Source organism: Triticum dicoccoides, chromosome 5B (assembly GCF_002162155.2).
Source record: "Triticum dicoccoides isolate Atlit2015 ecotype Zavitan chromosome 5B, WEW_v2.0, whole genome shotgun sequence".
Classification (NCBI taxonomy): Eukaryota; Viridiplantae; Streptophyta; class Magnoliopsida; order Poales; family Poaceae; genus Triticum; species Triticum dicoccoides.
In genome coordinates, this window is record NC_041389.1 from 470,258,934 (window position 1) to 470,268,950 (window position 10,017).

A 10,017-nucleotide genomic window follows, 5' to 3' on the forward strand; every position below is an offset into this window, starting at 1 on the left:
CAGCTGGACGAGGTTGCTTGCGGTGGTGGTCCTTGGGGGAAGAAATAGAAATAGGCGGCGGTTGAGGATCCAGGGCGCGCGGTGGTGGGGTGGTGTTCGCGTCCGGGGAGCGCGGCGGCGGGCGGCGGGGCGTGGGTTGGCGCGCGGAAGATAAGTGGTGTGTTACAATAAGTTCCTGTTAGTTTTGGTCAAGCTTTAGCTTGATGCGCCGGCCATTAGCTAGCTAATTGCCCGATTGTTTGACGAGGAGGGCACGTTTAAGGCTAATAAAATGGCCCGTTGACGGCACGGCTGAGCTGACAGAGACTGTGTTACGCAGCGCAGGTGATACGTTTCTTTGCTTGCCGCCGCGGATAGACTAGTAGTAGGAGTAGCACACATCGTTGTGCGGTACTGCTACCACCTTAGACCTATAGCTGGGGTCAACAATGGCCGACGTCGCCAACGAAAAGGAAAAGGAAAAGGCCAGTCAGTATGATCGCCTTCGCTATAGCGGAATGACAGGATTCGTTAAGACAAAGTCCACCTTACTCGCCTCAACTTGTCTCGCTCACATTACAACCCGTACCCCAGTTTGATTCAGTTTACTCCACCACGAAAACTCTACAAACCGTTCACAACTGTTGAGATATGCTCCCCCCGTCCCAAAATACTCCCTCCGTTTCTTTTTAGTCAGCATATAAGATTTGATCAAAGTCAAACTTAGTAAAGTTTGACCAACTTTATAGAAAAGAATATGAACATCTACAATACTAAAGCTATATGGTATGAAAATTAATTTCATGATGCATCTAACATTATTGATCTCATATTATGAAACTTGATATTCTTTCTATAAACTTAGCCAAAGTTAACAAAGTTTGACTTTGACCAAATCTTATATGCAGACTAAAAAAACGGAGGGAGTAAGTGACTCAATTTTGTATACTAACTTTCAGAGTTAGTACAAAGTTGAGTCACTTATTTATTTTGAGACTGATGGAGTATGATTCTCAAAACAAAAACAAAAAAACTGTCTGAGATATATTGTCCATCTCTTTCCATCAGTTTGAACTTTCAAATGAAATTGACTCAAACATGAATTCAACAACCCATCGCTCCCAGTTGACCCTTTTTACATGTTTGACTCGTGCTTCGTGTTTGTCAACGGTGCCACACCATCTGTTTTCTCTCTTGTACTCCTACTCCCTCCGTCCGAAAATACTTGTCATCAAAATGGATAAAAAGGGATGTATCTAGAACTAAAATACGTCTAGATATATTCCCTTTTATCCATTTTGATGACAAATATTTCCGGACGGAGGGAGTACTAGCTTGCACAGCTGGCACTGCACATGGCACAGCGATGTCGTTGGCCACCACATGAATCACAAAGCCAGTGGGCGAGTCGTGCGTTACGGTACTTGACTTTGTAATACAATAATCCGTGAAATGAAACGAGTAGTAGCTTGCAAAAACCTCTTACGTTGTGGGACGTGAGGGGGTAGTTAATAACAACCGGAATTTGGTCACCGTCGAGACGATGCTGTGTCTTGCCGTGCCGTGCCGTGCTCGTGCTAGTTCGACAGTGGTGATTGTTGCTTCAGTTCACGGTGCTGCCATCTGCCCGCTCCAGCTTTCAGAAGCTAAACTGAGTAACTGGAGCGTCTCGACACGCGCCCCCGCTTCAGCCTGACGCCGCAGACATCGTCGTTGCTATCCCCGGCGGAAAACCACCACTTGTACCCTCCCCTCCCTTGCCGGAGGAGAAAAGAGGCCCCGTCCACACTGATCTTCAGTGACTCCGCCGGCGGTTTGCACCGTCGGGCAGCACGGGCAGAAGGCGATGGCGCCGGCTTGCCGAGGCGCTGACAGAAGGAACCGACAACTTCACAGAAGGGCGATGATGAGCAACAGTTGCGTCTCCTTGTGCCAACCAGAGTTCATCGTCGGCCACAACCATAGCCCCGAGCAGCAGCAATCTGGCAATGCTCATAGTCGGCCACTCACCAACATACCTAAGGCCAGTTTGCACTTCAGGAATGTTGACACATTTCTCACAATCTGATAATGTCCCCATAATCATCCAGTCGGCAAAAAGCCGGGCAAAATGGCAGATTTTTACGGGCCGCATAAACTGCAAGTAACAGATAAGAATTGATGCAGTAGAAAGTACAATAAAAGGAATGGATCATACCTACCACAGAGCTTTCCACATTAACACGTTTCACAGCACTCGTTCAAACAACTGAATGAATGAGACTACACAAGCTTGTAGTAGAAAATTGTACAATGCAGTCACTGTACTTTCCACACACACAGAGATAATTCAGATATATAATCTGGCATCACGAGAGCGAACACTTTCAGGTACCAGGAGATAATCCACAGCTATTTTGCACAAATGGGCCATAGATTAAAACAATTATGCGCCCATAGACACAAGGAAAAAATATATGTGATGTGATATAGTTTATGTATACAACAATGCCGACCGGTCGCTGCCCCGACAACCCATCAGAAGCAGCACGACACGCCTGTACACAACACGGGGACCCCGTCGACGTATGGATCATTTTAATCGATCGATTATACATCCGAAGAAAGCAAATTGATAATACCCAGATGCTTCTTCGCTCTACTATACTAGTGGCACAAATGAACGCCATGTGATCATCTACTAACACAAGCAATAATATTGTACAAAAAGGATGACCCACGGAAAAAAAAGTTGGTGGCCCTGGAGCGGGTCATGGGACAGGATCCCTCTGCGCACCAGGCGGAGCGGTGGGCATCGGGAAGTTGAACGGGCTATAACCGCCGCCGAACCGAGGGGCCTCCACATATGGGCTCTGGACAAAAAGAAGAATAACATTTCTGAGCCTTCTGTTTGATGGAAGCATATAAGCATTTCTACTGTGAGTTGATGAAGAGAGTTGTGTGTGTCAATGTGGAGGTACAACCAATGGAACAAGCAGTGATAGTGAGTTTGCTGATATGCGAATCAACGTCATTTTTTCTTTTCTTTTGGCGGCTGTCAAAAGTTTTGTCGGTTAGGTGATGGATAAAAGATAATCTTATTTGGCAGTTAAGTGTTGGCCTGTTGGTGATGGGTCTAGAGCAGATAGCTAAGATCATTTGGAAAGCTCACCATACCTGTCAATCTGTCATCTGATCTAGTGTGATGGTAGTAATAAACCGTGTTTGCATGTAACGAAAAATTGGGTTAACTAAAGCTTGATACAGCTTGAACTCAATAAATCATGACAAAGTCCATTTTGGAATCTAATTTTGATTTTTTTTATCTAATGATAATTCAGAAAACAGCCATGTATACAAACTTGCATTTTAATATGCTACACATGTCACAACAATGATCTCAGAAGATGGTAGGCACCTGAGAATATGGTGGGTTTGCATCGAACGGCTGCACCCTGGGAGATCTTGGTGATGAATCCGGAGAGGTACCAACATTATCATCCGAATTATTTATCGTATGCTTCATTGTTGCTGCTTCTCCTTCACTATTGAACTTAACACGCTGTGTCGAAATAACCCAACTTAGTTCATCAAGAACACCAAACAACTTACATATCAGAGCACACACGTGAATGACTGGTTATACAAAGAATGATACCTGGAATATTTTGCCTAAAGTTTTCAATCCTTTAGCTCGAGCTCTTAGTTCCTCTCTCTTGACATTGCTCTCTTGGAGAACCTGGTATTGGTAGAATGTTACAACTTCTGATAATGAGTAAGATTACAAAAACAGAGCAGCAAGGATAGTGCCAACATGAAGACGAACCATTTGACAGACACGTGACAGAGTTGCCTCTATATCAGCAACATTAAGCTTCCATAAGGAATCCACCATAACCTTTTTATGACTCTGCATGTAAGCTTCAAGTTGCTCATCAGTGTAATTACATTCCGAACTGAGATGTTTTTTTAAATCTTCCTGCAACTGCATAAGAGCTATTGCACCTACAGAAACAAAACAAATTTCAAGCCAAAATACAAATATATATTGCTAGCACCAACATTGCAAATATCGAAATCAGAACTGCTATTCAAGAAACTAAATAATAAAGTAAGTTTTACCTGTTGCAGCTGTCACTTGGGACTTAATAAAATGACCTTTGTTTCTAAACCATTCAGCTATAAAGGGAACCCCCAAAAGGATAGCTTTCTTTCCAAGCTCCTTGGCAGCTTGTCTTGAATACATGTAACCGATAGTACTCAACATATCAATCCCATATGCTGCAGGACATGCAAAATCAGAAAATAACATTGAGTTAATAGAAGTCGGGTTTGTGAACATGATAAAGAAAGAAAAGTGAAGTCTCAAAGTTTGACTTATGTTGGGAATACACAAGAAAAAAGTGGCCAAACAGTTCCAGAGCTACTGGGTTGGAATAAAGGCAGAAAAAGCAGCCAGAGGCAGTTACAAAGTTTAAAGGAAAAATAGACAGAACAGTTAGCAAGTGAGCAAAAAGTTTGTCACCTGCATCAGAAAGTCTAGCTACCTCAGCCTCAGCAACCTGGATAAATTCCTTTTTGTTTCCTTGAACATAAATGTGCAATCTATTCTTCAGTTTCTCCGCAAGTTTCTCCTCCCTTTCCTTTTGTACAGCCTGCAGTAGTTGTTAAGAGCCTTAAAGATACGACAATATGAAGAGTATGGCACCACTTAGAACTTTACATAATTACAACACTGAAAAAAAGAGACATCTTAGCTAGCATTTCTTTTTTATTACAATACATTATAACGTCAATAAGCATGCTTTTGCAATCTAACAATTAAGCCATCAGCCCCTAATTTCATCTAATTGCTACAGTGAAGAGTAAACAGACCTGCGTAGAAACTGAAAAGTGTAAAGACTGATATTCTGCATGAGAAATGTCATGCTGAAAGAAGAGTGTATCATGCAACGTTTGAGTTTCACTAGTTTATCTTATATAGAGGTGGGCCAGGGGTTGAAGTACAAAAATGTGTTACTATAACATTGAAAATTGGGGAAATCATGGCTGTACTAAAATGATAAGTGTAACAAACGGGCAAAGAGGAACACCAAGGGGTCTACATTCGAACATTCAATTTTCTTTGTTTTCTTCTGTTTGAAGGCTTTCCAGAGGTATTGTGGCCTTTAGTGCAGCAGAGGCATTATGCTACAATTTTAGCATGTACAATATACATTTGGAAGCTACAAACAGACCCTAATCTTCTATGGAGAAGGAATATTTCTGAATCTCCAACCAAGAAAGCACACAAACTATTCTGTTGATAGGGACATACTCGCATTTTCTCTTGTAACTTCCTTGCATCAATCTTTTCATCTTCACCAAAAATGTCGAGTGAAGCCATGGATGCCATCGCCAGTTGACCAATGTAATCCTCAAAAATCTCACTACCGAATAGCATTGCAAAAATGGCTGATGGATCAATCATTGCTTCCCTGTATAATGATGGCAGGAAACTAGTAAGAAGGTAATCAACTCACCAGTTTCTGCAGCATACAAGACGAAATCACCAATTACATTGTGAAACCTATATCTAGGAAAGAACGGAACAATTTGGCAGTCAACTAAGCTAATATATTCCCCAAGAACATCCCAATTCTTCGAAATTATTCCAAAAAGTTCATAGTAAGTATTTGTCGGTCACACTTACGTTAAAATACCAGATTTCCCATACGAGTTATATGCTTGACGCTGTGCGGGGTCACTAAGTACTTGGTATGCCTCCCCCAGTTCCTGCAATTACAGTAACTTTGTAAACACGCTATATATAAAGGGATAACTCTGTAAATCACATCTTCCTGTCTTACAAAGCCAGCTAGTATTGTGACAAGATGCACTGCAAAGTAGCACTACTGCAGCAATGACCAACACACTGCAAAAGTAACTCAATAATGCATTATACTATCTTGCGTGATGGCTGATATACCAGCACGCAACATACAAGCAATCTGTGGTTGAGAGCGAAGCACACGACAAAGGGAACTGCTGTTGTCGGATATTAGTCACCTGCTTCAGTTGATTGATGTATAACAATTATGATCATTTTCGTGCCTATGCAGAATGATTCATTGGTGTACAAAGGAGCAAACTGACACTAGAAACTTGTTTTGGCCACAGTAAGTCAGTAACTTCCATGAGCATCAATGGGGAGACTAGATTAAGTTTTGCGTTTTCTTCAATGTCATTTTGTTGGGCATAAGGTGCATATGCCCGGTTATTGCAAGGCAAAGTTGTCACCTATTCAGCCATTCTGATTCCACAAACTCACCTACTCGCCATTAGACATGGAAATACAAATGTTCTTGGTAATTCACGAGTTTGTAGTTGAGCTCCATGGACTGTAAGATGATTTTCAACATCATGGCAAGATAAAAACAGTTGTAGCATCAGTTTGTTATTCAGCAGGGTTGCAACATCTATGCCCGTTATCATTGAGGCAGTAGCTGCACTCTTTGGTACATCCCTCCCTGAGCTAGTAACAGGGGAGGCAACTATGGTGACTGGAGAAGTTCCCCTAGGTGAGCCGGTGTAATACAGTTCTGATTCCTACCAGCAAGGCAGCAGCAAAGAAATATCTATGTCGCTACCACCATCGGCGTTCATCGTCCATGTAAAAGCTGACTGAATCCCCGAAAGGCGGGACACCCGTCTTGCAGAGCGCCGAATGAAGACACATGATCCCCACTAATTTACATCAGTGTTGACTTCTGCATAGCTATTGCCTGATCAGTCGCTGGCAGCACTGTTGGCGATAGTTACAGCGGATTTTGCATGATGCTGAATTGCTGATGTCTCACAAGGGAAGTCATGGCAGTGGGGAAGCAAGCAGCGGCATGGCAGAGGGAGCACTTGCCTGGAACTTCTCGGCCGCGAGGGGGTCATTGCGGTTCTTGTCGGGGTGGACCTGCCTCGCCTGCAACAACAACAACAACGACACCGGCAAACCGGAATGAGAGCGAAGTTCGCCGGTGGAGACGGAGCGGGACAGGAAAGCGCGCGCGGCAGGGCGTGGCAGTGGCACGACCTTGACGTAGTAGGCCTTCTTGATGTCGGCCTCGGTGGCCGCCGGGCTGACCCCGAGCACGTCGTAGTACCCGGTCTCCCGCACCATCGTCGAGTCAACCAACCGATGAATCGATCAGGCCGCCGCCCCTCCGACGCCGGATCTCGCGCGCCGCCCCCCGAGATCTCCTCCTGCTGCTGCTCCTCGCGGCGTGGTGGGCGGAGGAATGGGAGGCCGGCGCGGGTGTGGCGGCTGAGAGAGATCCCCGGGCGACCATAAAGGGCGTGGAATGGAAAGGGGCGAATAATTTCGTTCTGCTTTCTTTTTTCGCCGGCTCCGCGTGGAATAGTGGGGGGATGAGTCACGTTGACATGGCGGAGAAACCCGCCCGATTTGGAACGCCTCCCGTTCCAATGGGGATTGATTCCCTCTCGTTAATCGCCGGGGGTTGAATTTGCGGCGATGCAGTAGAGGTGGACCAACCCGGACTGGACTGGGGGTAGGTATAATGGCATTTCCGAGGTGGGCAAAAAGCCCCGTTAGAGCATCTCCAGCCGCACCCCCAAGAGGCCCCTCCAGGCGACTTTTTGGGCGCCGGCGTCAAAAAAACGGCCGAGTCGTGTCCCAGGACGACGAAAAGCGCCCGTTCGGCCCTTTTTTCCGCCCGGCGCGCTGGGGGGCGCTTGGGGGCTCCGGCGCAAGGGGAAAGCGCGGCTGACCCACGCCGTCAGGTGAAAAGTCAAGATTTTCTTCCCCGGCTCGCCTCCCACCCCCCGCACTCTCGGCCGCAACTAGGCATATCCCGGCGCCGCCCCGCCGCCCTTCATCGGTAGATAGCCATTCCCCGCCAGAAAAATAGCAGAGGTTCGCCGCGACAGCCCCTCCGACTACTTCTGGGCGTTTCCGGCCGCGGAGGGGCAGTTTAGCGGCGGGTGCACGCCCACCGCGCGCAAGGTGTTCGGCGATTTTCCTACCTCGGCGATGGACTCAGATGACGAGGAAGTGCTCGCCGCGCTGCTGGAGGAGGAAGCCGAGGCCGACGTCCAGGAAGAAGAGCATCTCATGGTGCTCGCCACCCTCGCCCAGCTGCTGGCGAGCAATGAAAAGCCGCGGCGAGGTGGCTCGGCGTCGGGGCGGATGAAAGCAAAGAACCGGCATCGTCTCGAAGGCTACTGCATGCTCTACTCCGACTACTTCGTCGATGCTCCACTTCACGGCGATAGAACATTTCGGCGCCGTTATCGGATGAACAGAAAGCTTTTCCTCCGGATTGTGAATTCCATCTGGGAGTTCGACAACTACTTCAAATGCAAGATGGATTGCATCGGCAAACTTGGATTCACCTCCATCCAGAAATGCACTACAGCGATGAGGATGCTTGCATATGGAGCTCCCGGTGACTCACAGGACGACTATGGGCGCATGGCCGAGTCCACCAGCCTAGAATGTTTCTACAAGTTCTGTCGGGCAGTGGTGGCAGTGTTTGGACCGCAATACTTGAGAACACCCAATGCGGAAGACACTGCTCGGATCCTAGCACAGAATGCAGCAAGAGGATTTCCTGAGATGCTTGGAAGCATCGACTGCATGCATTGGAAATGGAAGAATTGCCCATTTGCTTGGCAGGGGATGTACAAAGGTGCCAAAGACGGTTGCAGTGTGGTACTTGAGGCGGTGGCCACACAGGACCTCTGGATTTGGCACTCCTTCTTTGGTATGCCAGGAACTCACAGTGACATCAACGTGCTGCAGTGCTCTCCTGTCTTTGCCAAGCTTGTTGAAGGTCATTCTCCTCCGGTGAACTTCGAGATCAATGGGCGGCAGTACAACAAGGGGTACTATCTAGCTGATGGCATCTATCCGAGATGGTCGACATTTGTCAAGACCATCAAAAACCTTGTGCCTGGAGGCAAGAACGTCTGGTTTGCGAAGATTCAGGAGGCTTGCAGGAAGGATGTCAAGCGGGCATTTGGTGTGCTCCAATCTCGATTTGCTGTTGTCCGGTACCCCGCTCAGACCTGGTCGAAAGATCAAATATGGGAGATCATGACTTGCTGTGTAATCTTGCACAACATGATCATTGAGAGCGAGCAGGAAGAGTCAGTGTTTGACACTGAACCATACCACAGGCAGGGTCCTCTTTCCCAAGTTGATCACCAGCTACCGGCAACCTAGACTGCCTACCTCAGTATGCGTCAGGAGATCCGAGACCCACAGGTGCATCATCAACTGCAGCAAGATCTGATAGAGCACCTATGGAGGCTCAAGGGCGACACCGGGCGCGACGTGTGATGAAATATGAGTTTTTATTTGTTAAACTATATAATTTGTATTGAACTATTTGTTGTTGTACTATTTTGTTGAAGTATTTGAAATTTCTGCGATGAAATATGTGATAAAAATATATTTATGTTCATAATTGAACACCGAGCCACGGCGAACCACGCCGAATATGGGCCTATTCTTGTCCATATGAGCCTTTTTCGCCGAAATGGGGCTTCAAAACTGGGCCAAAATCGGCGAGTGGGGGCGAGCTGGGGGCGATGACTGGGCGCAAAACCGCCCCCAGCGCCGAAAGAATCGCCGGCTCGCCCCCAGGGGGCGATTTTTATGCGCCCTGGGGGGCCGAACGGCTGGAGATGCTCTTAGAGTCCAACGGGTCGACCCATTTCATCCGCTGGCATCTCTTTGGGTTGGCGCAGACACAAAAATCGGCCCAACGCGCCGACCGAAACGAACACGCGTCCGCTTTTCGTCTGCAGACGACCCATTTCAAGCCCATTTTTACGTCGACACAGACACGAGATTGACGCGCGCGCGCTCGCCTTCTCCTCCTCCCGGGCCCGTTGGTCGGTGGCACATTGGCCTTCTCCCCATCCAACAGCAACTCTCGCCTCCTTCGTCACCGACGTCGACGCCCATTGTTTTCGGTGACTCTCTCAGCTGCCGGCCGCAACATCCGCTCAGCAACGCCGCCACCTTCCACGTCGCCCGCCACCGTCGAGGAACCGACT

The 10,017-nt window shown here is 47.3% G+C and overlaps 1 protein-coding gene across 1 annotated transcript; it reads right to left on the minus strand.

The window, feature by feature from the left end:
• Positions 1 to 2,350: 2,350 nt before the first annotated feature.
• LOC119310889 (chaperone protein dnaJ 10-like) lies at positions 2,351 to 7,414 on the minus strand. The gene is made up of 10 exons (XM_037586507.1): positions 7,025 to 7,414; positions 6,854 to 6,913; positions 5,651 to 5,733; positions 5,276 to 5,435; positions 4,484 to 4,613; positions 4,081 to 4,239; positions 3,785 to 3,963; positions 3,617 to 3,697; positions 3,377 to 3,520; positions 2,351 to 2,831 (listed from the first exon to the last, which is right to left on the minus strand). Exons 1-10 carry the CDS (start codon positions 7,109 to 7,111, stop codon positions 2,730 to 2,732), a joined length of 1,185 nt encoding a protein of 394 aa, XP_037442404.1. The 5' UTR covers positions 7,112 to 7,414; the 3' UTR covers positions 2,351 to 2,729.
• Between the last annotated feature and the right edge of the window lie 2,603 nt (positions 7,415 to 10,017).

What these genes read in the sequence shown, in the direction of transcription:
- LOC119310889 (XM_037586507.1), bottom strand. Translation starts at nt 7,111, where the DNA reads ATGGTGCGGGAGACCGGGTACTACGACGTGCTCGGGGTCAGCCCGGCG. An exon ending in AGAAGGCCTACTACGTCAAG is followed by an intron (nt 6,914 to 7,024) that starts GTCGTGCCACTG and finishes TTGTTGTTGCAG; the next exon opens with GCGAGGCAGGTCCACCCCGA. An exon ending in CAAACCCACCATATTCTCAG is followed by an intron (nt 2,832 to 3,376) that starts GTGCCTACCATC and finishes CTTTTTGTCCAG; the next exon opens with AGCCCATATGTGGAGGCCCC.